Raw genomic sequence first — 20,460 nt, forward strand, 5'->3', positions numbered from 1 at the left:
TTCCAGGTGGTGGCCAGTTGGGATGTTGATGGTGGTGGTTGGCTAGGATGGAAATGGTGGGGGCTGATCGTGGAAGCTAGGATTAGAAAGAGTGATTTAATAAATAAATAAATAAATAAGGAATGTATTGGATTTTTGTAGGTAATATATTAAATAAATAATAGATACTAATATGTAAAATTACTGAATTACCCTTATTTTGAACTGAATAGACAAAAGTACCCTTACTTTTTAACAACAAAAATGAACAGAGTTAAGGCCGGGGAGTATAGAGAATCAATAGAAACATCAAGGAGTAAAATGATTATTTTTAAATGATTGGTACAAAATTATTAAAACGACCAAATCACATGGAATAAAACGAAAGTTTAGTGAAATGAAAATAATCATTGTCTATTTTGATTACTTTCCTAAATCCTAATAAGTAAACAGGCCTAGGGAGAACTGAGAAGCCAGGAGCATAAAGCAATTCAACAGTGTTACAAGCCACGCATGGATTGGAAAGCCACACACCAAGGTACCAAACTAAGTTAAATTTGTCGTTTATTACAACTTTTTTTATGCTAAAGACGTACGAACATGCAATATTAGTTGTAGTTTTAACTTTTAATTCTCAGACATTTGACAACGACATGCATGTTATATGTATGTTTTAATTCTCATATATGTAAACAGTGATAAGTTTTTCTACAAAGTCTTATAAAAATAAGAAGTGTATAAAAATAGAATAGATCGCACAAGATGTTGAGGAAACAAAGGCACAACGAGTCGTAAAAAAAAAAACACAATAACGCAAATATAGGAGACACACAATGATAAATTAAAGACACAATGATAATAAACAAAACTTTTAAAATCTACAACCTATAAATCCCAAAGTGAAAACCTAAAATCTCACATCATAGAGTTTGATGATACGGTTCCAATGCCGTTTAAATGAGGTCAATCAGAGTCCGTTTGATACCCTTCGTACGACTTTTTATTTTTAAGACCCTTTGTATTTGATCTTAAACATATGTAAATATCCGATATAGAAATAAAGTTTACAATCAGACATTCATGAAAAACGGCAACAGTAAGACCGGTGGGTATGGGGATCGGCACAGGGCCGTCCCCCCCCCCCCCCTTTAGGTCAGTCACACACCGCTCCCTAGGGGCCGTCCTCGGCACTTCCGTCACAATTGTAACGCCGGAGACGGGGCAAGTTGGTGGGTCCCCCATGTGCCTTCTCTCTCATCCTTTATATTATATTAATATATTATTAATGGTGGGGTAGTCTTGGCTAGTCCCCACACCCTTAGGTAGTCCCCAAGAGGAGCATCCTCCTCCCGTGATTACGTGGCGCCTACGTGACGGGTAGTCTCCAAAGAGACTATCCTCACCGTACCCACCGATCTAAGAAAAACACAAATATGATCAAAGTCATTGGGTTGTTTATTAACTATTAATGCTTTTAATTTAAGGTTGATCACGAGTTCGAGTTTACCATGGCACGTCTAGTGGAACTGTTATGGTTATGCACTTGTGCAATATTTTACACCACAAAAAAATTCGGAAATTTTTGGTGAATTAACACTACGAGCAGAAAATCGGTGAGAGCCGGGTCTTTGTTGATCTCTTGTTAATTAAAGATCTTATAAATCTTACATTTGCTTCTTTTGGTATGAATGACAACTCTTTTAAAGGAATACATAAGTTTTATAAGTTTTGAGTTTTGGTTTTGGTTTTTACTAACATTAGTTTCGAAAGAAAGGAATTAACCTAAATTATCCCATATATGAAACTCAAACCGATATAAGACAGCAAATAGCCTAAAAACCATCACACTGTCATTCACTGTGAAAGTATGAAACAACAAAGAAACCCTAGCTAATCACAAGTGGTCCATCCTCTCCCTCCCAACCTCCATCTCTCTTTATAATATATAATAATAATAATATAAAATCATTATATTTAGAGAACCACAAAAATTACATAGTTAGAGTTAAAGTAATATATGATAGATGATCTATGCCACGACTAACAGGAAAGATAAACCAAACGACTCAAGTATCAAATTTGTATGAGTATTTATAAGATCTAATGGTTCTTTACCTATAATTGATTTTGTAATAACATCCCTATGTATATAAGATCTAATGGTTCTATTTAACATCCCTATGCATACAAAATAACATAAAACAATCTAAAATTAAATTATAATGCGAAAGAAAAGGACATAAGTATCGGTACTAGGTACAATTGCAAGAAATTAGCGAAAATAAAAATAATGAGAAAGAAGGCGAGGGTGGCGAAGGATTAGCGTTCAACACGGATAGTTTAAAACAAACTATTAGTCTCACCTTAGAGAACTCGTATGTATCCAAAAGTAATTCAACCGAAACAATGTGTATTGCCAGAGAAGGCTCAAGCGTCTGAAATTATACCTAAAACGAATAGGAAATAACCCTTGATTGCTAAAGATCGATGCATACGTTTTGTTGTGAATTTTGATGTATTTTAAGTATACTTTCAACAAGGTAGCCCTTTTGTTTTATACTCAAAACCAAAAGATAAAACTTCCTAATCATTTAACTACATCAAATAAAAAATAAATTGTATTAAATGCTATTAATAACAGTTTAACTGTTTATATAATCAGTTATGAACATGTTGAAAGTGTAAGACCTTTCGGTTTTATGTATATAGTATAAAGATAGTATTAGGGTAGTTATGAAGTACGGGAACTAGATGTGACAAAACAGAAGTTGGTAACCAACTCCCTAAAGGAATCGATGTGTCCCTTGGACACACCTGTTGATCGACAACTTCAAAGGAAAAGAAAGGGACACACCTCTTCAAGTGCAATCACATCCACAAGATTAAGAGACACACCTGTTCGTAAAAAGACACGTCTCCACAATCGCACCTTTTAGTTACTTATAAATAGAACTTTAGATTTCAATTTTAAAACATACATGTATTCAGAGATTCAAGCTATATTCAAATTCGATTCACGTTCTAGAGATCAAAGATCAATTGGGGCCAACAAAGGTGACTCGTCGTCGGTGACTCATCATCGGCAGTAACGGGCCATCTGCGGTAACAAAACAAAAGTAACTCTTCGATCATTAAAAGCAACTCCTCAAGAGTAACTCGCCATCAGTGGTAACTCATCATTAACAATATCGCGATAACGCTCATTGCACAACATAAACCCGCCATTAGTAACTTGCATGAGCAACAAGTTACCAATGACGATGCCTCTTAGTAGTAACTCACATCACTGGTAACTTGACCACCTAAGTATCAACTGATCAACAGGAACTTCATGCTTAGCTCGCAAGTCATCAACAACAAATTGCCGCTGATTTCAAACGGAATTTAAAACAATAAAGGCAACTTGTGGTGATGTGAAGTGCAAAGTAGCTCAACAAAACGTTTCATTTTGCTCAACAAAACCATCTTGGGTTCATTCTTATTTAGTGTGGCGAAAGGCACTGGTGGGCAATGATAGGAGACCCAGGGAAACCTGGGTTGGATCCTTGAGCCAAACGGGTTTTACCGATAATTTCACTGTCGTGCCTACGGACGAGTGGGTTACTGGGTTTTCCCCGGAATTGGTGGTGGACTCGGGTTACTCTCGGAGTACTCCTTTGTCCAGTGGGTGCCCCGAGAATGCTCGGGATTGAGTTTGTTGGCCGTTAAAAAAAAAAAAAAAATTAGTGTGGCGAAAGAAAAATATCCTAAGAAGACTCCCACTTATATACTACTCCAAGATTCTACATTCTTCCAATCCCACTCATTTTTGTCATATTTTCCACTTCAAGTATACAACTTTGAGAACTGATATCTTATTCACATGGACTCCATTTTAAACACATTTTGATTAGTTGTAAAACTCTCATCTAGAAGATCGCAAACCCGATAATTATATACACTAATATTAATTACACATAAATATATGCTTCCACAAATAATGAAAAACCAAATTTGAGAGTTGTTCACATATCTAGGATTTCCAGTTTTACTATTTTTCTGACCTATACAATACATTAAAAGTTGTTTGTAAACCTTTCAATAGTATTAATCGTGAACTTTGAGTCTCTCAAGCCTGCCTTTGGGGTACTAGAGAGATGAACGAAACAAGATTATATGTGTGTGTGTGTGAGAGAGAGAGAGAGAGAGAGAGAGAGATTCTCTTTCTGCTTTTCTCTTTCTGCACAAACACATTCCCTGTTAGACATGCTTTCACCAGGATCCATATTTCTCATGATGAGTACTCCCCCTGCCCCCCATTATTTAACATCAAAATGGAAACACACACACTACACTTTCACTGTGTGTATTCTAGAGAGAGAGAGAGAGAGAGAGAGAGAGAGAGAGAGATGTAGCACGTGAAACAAGCTAGCCATGGCAGGAGGACGAAAACCCTAGCTACTTCAAAAGCAAAGCTCTCCCTTTCAATGCCAGATGTTCCTATTATTATGCATCTGCTTCAGTTTACCCTATGCATATGCCTAGCTATTAGGGACAGTTTTTTCTTGACCAACATGCTACTAGCTTCAGGATTAAAGACCAGTCAAACATTAATGATTATATGTCTAATTACATATTGAGTTAAAAGAATGTACTTATTTTCAAAAATGTTAATATATTTTTTATGCATATCTCAAACATTGATTAGACAATATTGAGTTAAAAGAATGTACTATTTTCAATAATGTTAATAGAATTTTTATGCATATCTCAAACATTGATTAGACAAAGTTGATCATTTTATTTAGATATTTCACATTCTTCTTTGCTCCCAATAAAAAAGCTACATCCTATATGTTATTATCTAACTTAACACTTGAACATTAGTGTACAGGTAGATCATTATGGAACCAAAATACACATAAGGTGTGTGGTGTGAGACATAAGACATATATATGGATGTGAACGTGATTAACAAGATTGTTAAATCAAAACCCTAATTCAGACTACACACAACTGTATCAAGAAAAGTAAGTTTACACATGTATTTTGTTACATGAGCACCAAGAGACTATTGGGGTGTGGTCATTTGTGTTTAATATTGTGGAATATAAAATATATATAGAGTTGTAAATTACATTAGAGGATTGTAAATCAATGAGCTAGGATTTGATCAGTTCTATATATATTTGATCAAAATGTTATAAACCCTAATTCCATAACACATTCTCGATTGGTAAATACTAAATCAAATAACTTATGTATAAAGTTAGATATTTACCTTATTTGAACTTTTGAGCTCAAAACATTTAAACTATGTTCCTAATTAAGCATGAACCAGTTGAAAAAGTTCTAGTTTTTGCCTTTTGAAGTTCCGTAAAACTCCAAAATATTCATAGAATTTATGATGTGTTTTTTGTGGGATAGAGGACACAAGGGTATAAATGTCTTTCAAAAGAATGTCGAATAAGCAAGGATTTGTGTTGTGTTGCTATCAACATTCTTGGAGTCTTCTCTCATGTCCAAATTTAAGAAAAAAAATGACTAAAAATTTACTTAAATAATTTGCTTTTCTCTACCAAGAAAAACCCTAAAATGGAAATGGTGACGAAGATGATCAAGAAAGTTGAAGAAATTCTACCTGAAGGTTCCATTTACCATGGAGAGCAAAGCTTTAATCTTTGACTAATTAATTTACAATGCTACCCTTCAACCTCAACAAAAAATCACAAAACAAAAAGAATAAAACTATATATATAGCTCATTAAATAATCACACGTCTCTATTAAGTGAAACAAGTAGAAGTTTTGATTCTTTAATGTGAAATAACTAAAATCATCTTCTTGATAAGCATAAAGAATGTAAAAATAGAATAGTAGAACGTACAAGATGGGATATATGCTTGGCTCCTCATACGCCATCCACGGAGGCCACCGGATATGCCGGTGGGCTCTGAAAATGGCATACAGGGAGCCAGGCATACACATATACTCATCGTGTATGTATCTATAAGTATTTAATGTACTTTTTACCTCAAAAGATATTGTTGAAGGCATATGTTAGCATCCAAGAAGATGAATCCATGAAGTGAGATTTGGAAAACTAAATCAAGATTGAAACTTTAAATATATTCAACGAAATGAGGTTTAAGAAAGAGTGTTTGTTATTTTAAGATGGAAGGAAAGAAGGATGTGGGGTTGAAGTTTTCATCACTAAATAAAGATCACCCTTTAGTTTGCATGCTACATATATGTAGGTACAAATATATAAAGAGGGAAAGGGTAACCACACACACTTTCTCTCTCACATATGAAGGGGTGGTGGTGGGTGGTGGTGACCGGTGGTGGGTGGGTGGTGGTGGTTCTGGTTTGAAATCTACTATTGTTTGTTTTTCTGGGGTTGTAAAGGAAAGGTTGCTTTTCTCCTCTGAAGCGTATTTGTCTTGGAGTGTTTGGAAGATATTGATTCCTCCCTCCCCTCAATATATTATATGTATATATTTGCATAAAGTGATACTCCATATCTCCATTAAATAAAATACATCTTCACGCGGATTTATAAAACTTTAACGCTTAATTTACTATATAAGTTAAAAAGTTCGTTTTAATATGAGTTATTACTGAAAAATAGTATCAAACGTCTATTTTATTTTGAGTTAGTTTATAAGATCTATTTTATTCCGGTATTGGTATATAAAGATTGAGATTTTAGTCTAATGCTATGCATGTGGATTATTGCTTATTGCTTGCCAGTTCAACTGGTTAACCTTAAAATATGTAGTAGTTTTTTTTTTTTAAATAGATTGACCAAGTTTTTCTTAAAAAAATAATTTGATTAAATGGTACATAAACATAAAAGAAAAAAAATGGAACCCATTGAAAGTTACCCCCCCCCCCCCCCATCCCCCAAATCGATCTTCACTGCTTCGTTCAACCACCATAGTCGCACTAGCATTGGTCTTCCAAGCCCTGCTAGCGTAACCACCCATTGGTCTTCACTTTCCATCATAACTGCCTAACATCTTCTTATGATTCCTCCAAACCAAAATCTAACATACCCTCTTCACCTCCATACACAGATAGGGATATTTAAAAGAAAGTGTGGAGTTCCTTTTTGTTTGTGTACCGGAAGGATCATCTAGTGTTCCTTTAATTTGTTTAATTTCAAGATAAGGGCCATTGATGTGTGATACGATGTCTCTAAGTTGCGTGTGTGTGTGTGGGGGGGTGGGGGGGGGTCTTTTAGCGGCAACAATATTTCTTTTAATTGGTATAGAGGTAAAGCTTGTCATCATTACACCCTCCTATACCCTACCAATAGAGTCTACTATGAGTGGATTATATTTGGTACATTTGTGTGTGATGCGATGACGTCGATCAATGTGAGGTGGGACAATGAAGGATGGGTGAATTGAAATGAAAGATGCTTTGACGATGATAATAGCCGAAGGTGAATTTGACGATGATGGTGACCAGCATCGAACCGTCACGTGTTTGTCACATCAATAACAAAAGCCACATTTAGTTACCTAAGTGGAACCATTTAGATGGCTCATTCAACCTAAAGTTTATATACTATAATTATAATAAAATTGTAGATATATTATTTTAGGACAAAATTGAAAGTAAGTTTTTATTTAAAACATAAGTCTTCTAATATTTACCAAATCTTCTGATATTTACCAAATTATACTAATATCTTTAGATAGAGGGAGGATTTTGTAAATCTGATGAATTTATTATCGTGATGCTAAAAGATGCATTTTTGATTTGATGTGATCATTTTCACAAAAATAAAAATACTATGATTTCTTTGAGAAATGCAATATTTAATTTATAATTAAATAATATATGAAGCTGTTCATGTATAAACAAATGTAAAATAAAACATAGGCATAAGGCTCCTCGGTATGGTTCCGTCTCCACCCCCGGCGCCGCCACATCACCACCGTTCTCCCACGCCGCCCCCCCTCCGTCCCCCTCCGTCCCGTCGTCGCCGTCCGAGTTTAGCCGTTTGAGACGGACCAAACATGTGGGCCTCCCCCTCGGCGACGCCGTCCTCCCACGCCGCCCCCTCCGTCCTCATCCCGTCGCCGGCGTTCCTCCGGTCACCATACCGAGTAGCCTAAACTCAAATCAAAGTATGTCTCTCAGACAAATTCACACTAGCCAATATCTATTTCTTTTAGATATAGACAAAATCATTAAAAATTTAAAAATTAAGAAAATCATAGTAGCCAATTATATTTTTCTATTTTCTTATTTCTTTTAGATATAAAGTATCTTAAGATTATTTTATAAAATATGCGTAGCCCATAAAGCTATGTAGCTCGCGAATTTACATTATCTCGTAATATACATATAATTTTTTTTATAAAGTTCAATAACATAAAAAGAATGAAAAAAAAAAAAAAAAAAAAACTTTTACAAGTTATTTTTATGATCTTTTCTCTCTCTATATATATATATACACAGGTATGAATACATATATTCACACTACAAGAATTAAAACCTATCCCGGCGACAACTATAAGGGCTTTAGTGACGACATATCGTCACTATAAGGTTTGTGGCCATATGTTCGTGGGCATAGGTTTGCAACGTACTGAAGTGTGTGCATTAGGTGTATTAGTTTTAGTAATATTAAGCACACTTAAGTGCGTTAATTTAATAACTTTGAAACATGATTATATTTAGACTAAAAACACACAACGAGCACATAAACTATTACGTGTAGTATAACTTAGAAAAGGAACCAAGTATCGTTCAAAGATACGCTCCCCCTACTCAACCGTTTATTATTATTTTGATCTTCCTTATTTATAGATAGTTTAGTAAGAACTAGTTATATGTGAACTCTTGGATAAATTTTTCTTAATTAATATAGTTTATTTATAAAATGAGAAGAATGGTCAAATATTATATTTAATCTTTTATGAAAATTGGAAGCGGCTTCTATTAAGGTTATTGACATTCCTTCAATCTTCCCACAACATATCGATAGATTGGCCTGGAAATATGTCCATAATAAACCATCCCTAGCCTCTCGACTAGCAAACAATATGCCACAACAAGATTGGTTTAAGGCCATCTTGGTCTTATTATCTTCTTATAACTTAATTAGTTTGTTCTTCTTATGTCAAACTCGCAAGTGGAATCACAGTAAGGGATCTTATTAATTACCAAAGCGATGTAGTCATTAAATTCATTAAGTTACCGAATAAACAAAGTAGGTTTCATTTTATTGGTCTCTTCTACTTTGTCGAATTACCCTTTTTCCCATATTAATTTACCATCTTAACTTTCAGACCCCCAATCGGGTCTGGTGCATTACCAGAAGCCTGTCTAAAGATCTTGATGTAATATCAGAAGCCTTTTATTACCCAAGATCTGGTTCAATACCAGAAGCTTATCACTCGAATCTGGTTCAATACAAGAAAACTCTAGTAAGATCTAGTTCAATATCAGAAGCTTACACCAGATCTGATTAAGGGTACTAGAAGTCGTACGCACACCCAGTTAAGTTAGATTAATTTGGTTAAATTAAGTTGTTAAATTAATTTAGTTTCAAAAATGTCATGTAATCTTGTCACAAAAGATAATAAACAAAGAATTAGTAAAAGATAAACATAATAAATAAAATAAAATACTACATTAATAAAATTAACTAATCCAAGAGTATGAGAAGACGTATTGATTACAACCATATGAAGATCTTTACACTTTTACCAATGTTGATTACCATTTTTCCATGACCTTCAAGCTCTAGCTCAAGTGCAAGTATATATGTAACAAGTGTCACTCATCACTCATTATTACATATATTAAGTGAACAATTCTAATGATGCCTTATTCTTGACATGGATGAACAAATATAGAATGTTGGAATTCTAACTCTGGAGAGGTCTCGCTCGATATGAAGGCATTTCCTAGGGATCAACATCTCATCATCCAAGCAAAGTGTGCTTAGGAAGCATCATTATCATGGCATACTTGGCTATTGATTAACTAAGATCCATGGATCATCCACACTTTCTTCAACGAACTAGAGCCTTCTAGGACGAGAGAACAAGGCCAAGAGGGCACAAGTGTATCAGCCTTAGAGTTGTAGAAAACCAGGGAACAAGAGAGCAAAGAAGGGCATGCTTGAAATGAGGGAATAAGGCCTTTGTCTATAGGCCAACATGGGACAAGTGAGCACGGGCGTGCCAGGGGTGAAATATATTTTTTTCTTAATTTTTATTGTTGTCGCTATATGCTAATCTAACTCAAAAGGATGAGAACAATTATAGCGATGGCATGTTGTCGCTACAAACCTTTCTACGTAGACGATTCATGTCAGTTTATAGGGGCGTGTGCAAGCGTCAGATTCTTATAGCGTCACTAAACGTTTTAAATTTAATCATGTTTTAAAATGTTCAAACAACTTGTATTCTATTCTGGTTTGAATATAATTTTTTTTATCAATATAGCCTATCACATGGAGAACTCTCAATGCTTATATTAGTTATGGTCAATTAGTTTTGTACGTAACCCAACAAAAAATGATCTATGTTACCAATAGTTTTTAAATGAATTTTAATTGTTTGGCACCTTGCTAGATTTACCAAAGTTAATCTTATTTTTTCTTGTCAAACAAGGTGTTTATTCGGTTTACTTTAGACAACACCTAGTTTTCATTTTGTTAGTGATTAATTTGTTAATAAGTTTGTTAATTGTGTAGAAGTATTATTTTAGCACGCTATAGCAAAAGTAACGGAAAATCAAGAATACGCAATTACAACACCAAGCTATAATGTCAGAAAAGTATCCTTGAAACAAAACACTCATGTATCCAAAACATATCATAAAGTTTGTATGACTGACCACTCTTAATCTCATAAAAAAAACTTTAAAAAGTAATAATATTCAAAATTTGGGAAACCCTAGCAATGTGAGAACACAAAATGTAACATTTCGCATTTCTTGTATTAATCATTTCTGTGTATTTCGTATCCAGTCATTGTAATCCGAGACTTATAACCATAATAGAATTCATTTTATTTCAATAATTTTTCAAACAAACATCTGTATTACTTAGGGCTGGCATATTGTGTATACCCGTACACGATAAGACACGACATGATAAGACACGATACACGAAATCCCATACACGAACACGACACGATAACTTATCGTGTCCTTTTTTCAAACACGAACACGAACACGATCACGACACGATATACATGAAAATTACCTGTTAATACCTGTTAACACGACTGTTCGACTATTATACACGAAAACTACCTGTTAATACCTGTTAATATGAGCAAAAACACGAACACGACATGCTATCTGAGAGTTACAGAGGGAGTTTAGGGGTTTTTTTTTTTAAATTGAATGAGGAATGAAAATAGAAGGGAATTAAGGAACCCACATGCACATGGCTGATGAGTTTTATTTAATTTAATTTCTTATCATGTACTAACGGGTATTAACAGGTAAACAGGTATTTAACCTGTCTATACACGAAAATTAACAGGTAATCTCGTGTCTACCTGTTTGGTAAACGATACCTGTTAAGGCCATACACGATACCTGTTAACTTCTTGTAGGTTCATGTCGTGTATTCGTGTAAAATTGCCAACCCTAGTATTACTCATGTAATCACCAAGGCACGTTTAAATCATTCAAACACCGACTTACGTTGTGTAAATTCGATATCTGAGACCTAATCAACCAACCAAATTTTACGTCATATGGTGTTAGAAACTCAAATTTATATAAATACTAAAAGAGAAAATAGAACAAACAATCTCATAACATCAGGGACCAAAAAAAATATATTAATGGGCCAACTTTTTGCAAATTTCTATCTTTTCTACCACCTCTAACCCTAATCCATCACCTATATATAGCACACTCAATTCTCCACTTTTTGTTTATATCTTCTCAAGAATTCTCACTTTTGAAAGTGAGACTCATCTCTTTTCACCTTCTTCTCCCTTTCTTGTTTTTCTTTTGTTTTCCATACTTCACCCACATTGGAAAAAACCTCCATGGAATGTCACCCAATGTTCACCATGGTGAACAAAGGTGGTGCATTGCCAAAATAAGGACCAATCTTGGGTTTTATTTTATAATTTTCAACATTTCATTATTGTATGTTATTTATATTTTATACATGACCGACCAAGATCATCATCTAAGTTAATAATTCTTAGTGTAACAAAGGGTACAATGGATGACACTTATACTACTTATATAACATGGTCATTACATTACTAACCCATCACTAATTACTATCATATTATCTAACTTATTATATATATATGGAACCCATGAAGTGGAAGTTACCTTTGAAATCAATATCATCCATTCGATTATGCTTAGATTAAATCTGGGCCGTGTAAACTCTTAATTTTAACCGCTGTCTTGGCAGTTCTGAGCGGTTACTTGCAGCAAGCATGTTTTTCTGTCCATGTTCCTTGAACTCGAACAACACCATCCCACGTTCTGAGTAGTTTTTCTGTCCATATTTTTGGCAGTTCAGCACCTAAAAAAATGGGTAGTGGTGGATTTACCTACTCAGTTCCTAAAAAAATGGGTAGTGGTGGTACCTGCTGCAGTTGTGTTCTTCTATATAATGAGAACTTGAGAAGCAGTCTTCATCGTTCACTCATTTTTTGTCTGAAATAATCACAGCATGGATCACTCACCACAAAAGCCCTCAGTTATGCACGAAGACCAGCCTGCTGGACACTGTAACATGCAAATGAAGCAGGTTAACACATTTATTTCCATTGGCTATTGTTTTTTTTAAATACTAAATTTTAGTAAACCGCAGAAGCTTCGAAATGGTGCTGAAATAATCAAAAGCGACCAGTTCAGATCAGACAAGGTTCTTTCTGTTCCATTATAATCTGCAATTAATACGTACCATACTTTCTGAATTCATATTCTTCTTTGTGTAGGCACCAGCTGGAGTCGAAGAGGCACAATATGGCGAAACGCCTAACCTACAAGTGAAGGTTAAATTCATTATATATACAAACATTTATGCAATAATACGAGGGTTATTGACTTCTTTTTTGTTTTACTTTTTTGTAAGCTAAACCGATCCAGAAAAAGATCGATAGCGCTGCAGAACTGGAAATGGGACGAAGTCATCGACCTCTCCAGTTCTGACAATGATGAAGAAGAAGATGAACTGGAAAATGATGAATGGATGAATGCTGATTGGGGTGACAATGATGGCGTGGAGTCCTTCCTAAGATGCAGCAAAACCCGCCGTATTTCAGCCACGAAACAATTTTGAAGATTAAGTTTTGGTTCCATTACATGTGTCTTGCTGTCATGTTTTTAGATACTACTTTTAACATGTTTTATCATGTCATCTGGATTTATTTGTGTTTAAACTTCATTTCTGTTCTAACATGTTTCTTTCTTTTAACATATTTTGAGATTTTTGTTTGCATCTTTTATATAATCCAGTTTTATTCTCAATTGGTTCTGTTTAACATGTTGCTTGCTTTTAACATGTTTTGAGATTTTTGTTTGCATCTTTTATACAACATGGTGATGCTAGGAAGGTCACATGTCATTGAGTGTTTTAACAAAATGACATGTCATTAAGTGTTTTAACAAAACGGTCATTATAATATACCTTCTCAACGTAAGTTCGAACCATCTTTTCAATGTCTTCAACTATAGATTCAAGTTGTCCCTCTGCATAAGAAATCCCTCATTGTATCATACTCAGATGAAGCTTAAAATTAATCCAAACAATAAGGAGAAAGGTGGAGAAAAGTACCAACTGCAACTTTGGTCAATCCTGGTAAGTCGATTAAAGTTAAAGATACAACTGGAAGAATAAGAAAATCATGATATGATGTCAGCATTGTGTGAGAAATAAAGAACAAGAACAGCTATTACTTTAAATATTGCAGTCACTACAAACATACCGTTGGGGGAATAGATGATGAGATGGATTGGAATTGGAGATATTTGTTTAGACTTCCCCGTGATTCTGTCTGTTTCATCTTGAATCTCCTTCCGTACCAAAGCTTGTGTATGAAATCAAATATGTCAGTTAAACTTCACATTATTGTCACTAGAAATTGGAATTATGTTTTGAGCTTTTATGCTAAAAGAGTTTAGTAGTAGCAGCCACTTTTATATGAGTCCGTACACTTGTATGAAATCAAATGGGTCACTTGGGCTGCACTTATTAATTAAGTTTGGGACTTTGGGTTGGTATTTAACAGGCCTACTAATTAATTTCGAAAACTATATGGCTTTGGAATTTTGAAGTGAAAAATATATAATTGGAGACTGTAACAAATCACTAATATTTATTCACTATCATCTCACCTCTACTCCAGAGGGTTTAATTTGACCAACGGCTTTTGCAGCGCCTAACACCGCTGCTGAACCACCCATGTCAAACTTCATCAGCTCTATAGAACAACCGGGGCCCGTCTTAATGTTTTCCACTGCAATGTTATTGAAAAACCCCGCGGGCCAAGTAGCTAATCCTATAAGAAGCACTAATGTCCACTTTAAGACGACATATTCAAATATCTGCACCTTCTTCCTTGACCTCCAATCCTTTTTGAAAAGATCATTTTCTACGATCCTGCAGAAATATTTAGTCAAGTCAAATCTTGAAGAACCAATAATAACATTAACTTGAAGACATCAATCCCATGTTGACATAGAATCTATCTATTATATTAAAAAAAACAAATATGTTGTATCTAAGAAGTAATCTTTTCCATTATCTCATCAACAATTTAGATCTAGATGGCCATCAAAATTATCAGCCGATTCCTATAACTGTATAGGATCACTAGATTTGTACTATCAACAACATACATATATAACTAGGTTATCACCCGGGAATGCTTCCCGGGCTCGAGAAAGTTACTTATATTAATTATTATTTATGTTAATACATAATTAAAAGATTGACATGTTAATGTCTTTGCTATAACTAAGAAGAGTTATAAACTATCGTAATCTTAATCACAGGCTGTGAAGTTGTAGGTAGACTTGTGAACTAATTACACAATAACAATACAAACATCATTGCGATCATCTACAATGCTAAATTTCATCAAGATTGTCACATTACGCCTAAATCCAAACACACATATAATTAGAGAGAGAGAGAGAGACTTGATGTACGAAGCAAGCACCACCTTGAAGTTGTTGGGAAGCACAGACCTGCAAATAAAATATAAATCCAAAAGAACTAACAGTTAAATAATTTGTGTAAGAATTGGCTGACCATTAAGAATTTATTACTAAGAGACACCTACCGAGCATCAACCTTTGATGAAAATCATAATTACCATGTTTTTGTTTTTTTGGTCAAATGCAAGGGAATGGGAATGGATCTCTAAAAGTAATGTTATAGGTACGATTCCCTATTATGTGAGCATCAAACCCATGTCCTCAAAAACCAAAATAATGCCTCACTGCCTCACATAATATGTATATGTGAAAATTATTGATAACCCATAACTGAGAATCCAACTTGGAATGTTTGAGGGAACTTGATTGTTACTTAAGAAATAACAAAATTAATAAAAATTACTACAAAATACTCGTAAAACAAGCTGGGGTTTTTGTGCCTAAATCTGGGCATTTATAAATCGTGTAAGAAAAGAGTTTGGCATCATATATGTATAATTCGTTTTACTTTGTGATAATAATGAACAAATAAAACTAAAGACCAAACACACATTTCATGGTATTTAATATAGAATTATAGTATGCATCATCAACCACATACCACTTTGGTAGATTCATAAAACGAATATCCTACTGAGTATAGTTTTGTTTTCTTTCCAAGTCACAATAAATCGGAATATTAAACATACTCAAACCCAAAAGAAGAGAGAAATATAACCTCGTATAAAAGACGACAAATGCCTTTGAACAACTCCCCAACTTGTGAATTCTCGTTAAAATCTGGATGATACCAACATGAGCAAATTATCATTAATATTACTTATACCCTATATAACGACATGGTTGTACAATAAAAGCAAAAAAAAAAAGAAAAAAGAAACAGGGCGGGAATATAAAGAGGCTCACATAGAACAACATCCATGTCAAATTGTCAATATATATCATAGTTACGACTTAAAAGTACAAATTAAATAAAAAAATGACAGATTTTTTTTCAAGAACAAATGATAGCATAGCTAGTGTTCTTATTGGTTAAACATGTACATCATCAATTAGCAAAGCTAGTGTTCTTATTGGTTTAACATGTACATTATCAATATTAAAAATAATCCCAAAGCTTGAAATAATCTAACCTTTAATTAAATTTTAAAATATGTTTACATTCTCATTACTCACAATGGGTCACATGTGCACCTTTACAGTTAATAAGTTATTAGTGTTGGATACCTTTATAATGCAGATATATGTTTTCTTTTGCAGGAGTAACAGCTTAGAAAAAGAGGACATCATATAGCATGTGAAGAATCAATGAATAATTGAACTCCAAAACACACTTGCGACAGAAAAATATTAATACCAGGGGGTTGAAAGGGTGATGCTCACACCTAGCTCCTATCAATTAATTAGAAAAACCACGGATGTTCTATCACCTCTGCGTATGAAATTTCCATAAGCAAATCCTGAAGTTATCGTTCAGAAACTAAGAACTGAAATAAAAAAATAAAAATAAAAATAAACAACATCTAAAACCGAATTTACCAATTGAATTCGTATAAAGCGTATAAGAAACTCGTATAAGAAATTTAGTGCATAACTCAGACCATATGAATTCGTACAAAGTTCTTTTCTCTTTTTAAATGTTTAAAACGTCCTGAATCACTTTGTCCAAAGAGTTGGACCATGTTATCATTGAAAGAGAATTTACCCTTAACTAAATTTTATTTAACATAATGATTCCAAGCAAGATAAAAATGACAAATACTTGAAGCCACCTACCATATTAAACTTGTCTGTAAAATTTTGCCTGATCTCTATTCTCTATCATGTCCCAGCATCCTTTTTTCCGTTGGCTTCTTAAGTTGGCTGCAAAAAAAATTACATACGTTGATTACGTGAAAAATAAAATGAAGGTATAAATTATTTAATTAAAAAAAATTACATACGTTGATTACTAAAACATGTTGATTTACTCACCCAACACGTTCAATCCCCGAGGTCTGGCTGATTTATATGTCTATCCAACAGATTTCTGCATCCATGACAAAATAAAGTTGCATACATAATTAAAACTGAATTGTGTAATGCTGAAATTTTGTGCCAGTTAAAAGATAAATTATATAACACGAAGAGCAAAACTAAAGGTAGTTGGTTTCATACCATTTATCACCTAGTCAGTACCAAGCTCGAAGTCAATTGGGTCACCCCTCTCATAACTGGAATAAAAAAACAGTTCCATCAACAAGTTTTCTCAGCAAAATGGCCGACAACAAAAGTATATCCTATAATTAGTAGTCCATGAGGTTAAAAACATTCTTTATGAGCAGCACCAAGCTCCACCAAAAAATTAAATTAATTTTAATAGTAAATGAATTTTTGATCATACCTTCTTTAACACTCAGAAATCATTCATAATCAAGAAACCAAAATACGTTGGAACACTCACTACATTTGTCCAGGTTGTTGTTTTCTATTACCATCTACCACCACCCCCGCCAACAGTCAGTGGACATCTGCCACTTCCCTTCATACCCACAGATCTGGCCAGGATCCACCTAAAACAGACATGTGATCGAAAACAAAAGTCAAATCCAAATAATAAATGGTAATCGCCAGATATGAAAAAGTCAATAAAATAACATTATCAAAACTTAATTTGAATTTGCACTTTTTACAATTAACATATAAGTAGTTAAACACCCCTATGTTGTCTAGTTGTATGAATAAACTGCTTTAGTCATTTAGTCAGAAGATGGACCATTACCAATATGTACTACCATCAAGGGATCTTAAACCTCGCTATAATCCATAGAGCCGTAGACGAACATACAATCGTGTTGTCTGTTGTTTGGTGTCTCAAACCTCATAAAATCCCACCAATTCTATGGAAGGTGTTCGACAAAATGCTAGCCAAATAAAACTCATCCAAACTCAATCTGTAAGGAAGAAAAAAAACAAAAACCATAAATTGAGTGGGCATAGGCACAAAATCAAAACATAAACATAAAGAATAAAACAATGAAACCCTAGGAAAAGAATGAACAGACAACAACCTGGATGAAAGAAATCTTGCTTTCACGCGAAACGCTCACAAATTCCGCCGCTAGCGGTCTCTGCAGCCCCTATACAACCGTAAACATGTGAGAAACCGTCGGATCTGGACATGGGAGACCGATTAAGGAACATATCACCAAGAGCCGAAATTAAAATGGTTAGAACTTACCTATATTGGAGAATCGTCTCGTAATTGCTCATTCAAAAATCATACCGGAAGATCCTTCTTACCGGAATCACCACGAGAACCCTAACCACCATCGCCTCGCAAATGTAGACACATGACATCGATGATTTTCGTTTTACCAATATAAAAAAATAAATTCCAGATAATCCCATGCGAAAGAAACTTACAATGTTACCACATATCTCTAACATATTCTTGCCCCTTCTTTGTTGCTTGGCGACCTTCTTAAAGGTGTCAAAGTGTTGAATCCACCAGGGTTAGATTAGTCAAAATCACTACATACTATGAAAATTAAAAAAAAAATAAAAAGAGGTTAAGCAATCGGTTCGGCGTAAATAAGTAAGTTCTGAGTTCCAAATCATAGCCTGAACCGTTAAACCGTCAATCCGCAAAAAACAAACCGTGAACCAAAACCGTACATAATTAAAACTGAATTGTGTAATGCTGAAATTTTGTGCAAGTTAGAAGATAAATTATACAACACGAAGAGCAAAACTAAAGGTAGTTGGTTTCATACCATTTATCACCTAGCCAGTACCAAGCTCGAATTCAATTGGGTCACCCCTCTCATAACTGGAATAAAAAAAACAGTTCCAACAATAAGTTTTCTCAGCAAAATGGGTGACAAAACACTTTGAATATGAAATAAAACTGTAAAGATTTTCAGTTTCAATATCCCAATTTTACATCAATACAATTTATTGGCAGTATAGATCTTTGTCTACAAGCTTGGTTTAAAAAAGCGCAAGGCACTCCGAGGCGTTTTGGTCACAAAAGCCAAGGCATGCACTTCTATGTACAGCCAGATAAGCTTTAAGCCTTTAATTACGACAAGAAATTGCATCTATTTTACATATAAACTTATTTATCAAGTACACTTTTCATAATACTTTTAAAAAAGGGATGTGCACTCTTTTTATCGTACCTTTCTATGGTTAACTAAATTGTTCTTTTCTCTAGCTTGGCTGCATGTTTGCCAGGTTCTGAGGTTGAAAAGCGCACAGGCACTACAAGATCAAAAAATTCACAAGAACAAAAACCCTTATTCATTAAGAACATAACCCAAAATAAAAATAAAATGAACTGAAATATATAACCCTAAAACCCTTAAAGCCTTGGAAAAAAAACAAACAATCTGTGTGAATAGTAAAATAAAACATTAATAAGGAAAAATTTTCACCTATTTATTAAAATATCATAAAAACATTAGAAATACCAAAAACAACACACAAATTGTAAAAACCCTAAATCGAAGGAAAGAACAACTCACGGAAATCACAATTTATTACCTATTTTTGACAAAATCCCGAAAGAAAAATTGGGTGTAGCCCGTTAACATGGAACAATAAGAAAAACAAAAAAAACGATAAAGGATTATTATATATGATATCATCTGTAAGAACAAAATCAAAGTAAAGTTACAGTAAAGATTGAATATTAAATATAAAATCAATAAAAGCAAAACATACCTGGGTCTTATCTGGATGAATCTATGACATGCAAAACACAAAAAAGAAAAAAAAAATTAAGGATGGACACGAAAATAAGGAGAAAGCAGAATAAAAGGTATCGAACAGCACTAAACATACCTAGATTTTGATCAATATCGACTACGGAATCGACATACCTGGAAGTGAATAACCTTGATTTTGGAATCCTTTGTTAATCCGTTCAAGCACAAGCGATTCAGAGAGAATGAGATGCAGGTAGAAGAAGAAGAAGAAGAAGCGTATGATAGTTCAGGTTTCAGGAAAGGAAAGCGTATGGTAGAAGCTTCAAGGCAAAGGAAGAGGAAGGCTAGGGTTTCGCAGCGCAGTGAAGGAAAAGAATGAGCAACAGGAATTTAGGTTTTTAGGTGACTTATATACCCGGGTCATAAAACGGGTTGGATCATATTAAAACGGGGATCCGCGTTGATTTTAATACCCACATCATTTTCCCGCCAAAATGAATTCTGAGAAGCCCTAAGAACATGCCACATCAGCCCAAATCTTCTTGTTTATTATATATTGATCGGTGCATTTTAGGTTCACTCTAGTTTATGTTAATTATAATAAAAATGCATCGATATGGTTATAAAAGTTATAA

The 20,460-nt window shown here is 34.2% G+C and overlaps 1 protein-coding gene and 1 long non-coding RNA gene across 8 annotated transcripts; one reads left to right on the plus strand and one right to left on the minus strand.

The window, feature by feature from the left end:
* Positions 1 to 12,324: 12,324 nt before the first annotated feature.
* Positions 12,325 to 20,145, minus strand: LOC110906185. Of its 7 annotated transcripts, none has more exons than XR_004879748.1 (21): positions 20,000 to 20,145; positions 19,842 to 19,862; positions 19,298 to 19,379; positions 18,890 to 18,945; positions 18,355 to 18,654; positions 18,185 to 18,253; positions 17,896 to 18,067; positions 17,578 to 17,686; positions 17,292 to 17,347; positions 17,109 to 17,163; positions 16,911 to 16,997; positions 16,492 to 16,594; positions 15,853 to 15,914; positions 15,117 to 15,164; positions 14,310 to 14,574; positions 13,901 to 14,002; positions 13,750 to 13,800; positions 13,603 to 13,664; positions 12,877 to 12,955; positions 12,557 to 12,698; positions 12,325 to 12,465 (listed from the first exon to the last, which is right to left on the minus strand). It is a non-coding gene; the product is annotated as an uncharacterized LOC110906185 (long non-coding RNA). The 7 variants fall into 7 exon arrangements; XR_004879749.1 differs by having other exon boundaries at positions 17,909 to 18,067; positions 18,185 to 18,244; positions 20,000 to 20,144; XR_004879747.1 differs by having other exon boundaries at positions 12,877 to 12,950; positions 17,909 to 18,067; positions 20,000 to 20,143.
* On the plus strand, positions 12,462 to 13,587 carry LOC118486751. Its single transcript, XM_035983454.1, has 4 exons — positions 12,462 to 12,720; positions 12,784 to 12,837; positions 12,911 to 12,967; positions 13,048 to 13,587. The coding sequence occupies exons 1-4, from the start codon at positions 12,643 to 12,645 to the stop codon at positions 13,252 to 13,254; spliced, it is 396 nt and encodes a 131-aa protein (XP_035839347.1). The 5' UTR covers positions 12,462 to 12,642; the 3' UTR covers positions 13,255 to 13,587.
* Positions 20,146 to 20,460: the final 315 nt, after the last annotated feature.

This window comes from Helianthus annuus, chromosome 14 (genome assembly GCF_002127325.2).
Source record: "Helianthus annuus cultivar XRQ/B chromosome 14, HanXRQr2.0-SUNRISE, whole genome shotgun sequence".
NCBI classification, from domain to species: domain Eukaryota; kingdom Viridiplantae; phylum Streptophyta; class Magnoliopsida; order Asterales; family Asteraceae; genus Helianthus; species Helianthus annuus.

Excerpts from the sequence above, each read along its gene's own strand:
- LOC118486751 (XM_035983454.1), top strand. The coding sequence starts at position 12,643 with ATGGATCACTCACCACAAAAGCCCTCAGTTATGCACGAAGACCAGCCT. Across the intron at positions 12,721-12,783 it reads GTAACATGCAAATGAAGCAG|AAGCTTCGAAATGGTGCTGA; the intron begins GTTAACACATTT and ends AGTAAACCGCAG. Across the intron at positions 12,968-13,047 it reads CGCCTAACCTACAAGTGAAG|CTAAACCGATCCAGAAAAAG; the intron begins GTTAAATTCATT and ends CTTTTTTGTAAG.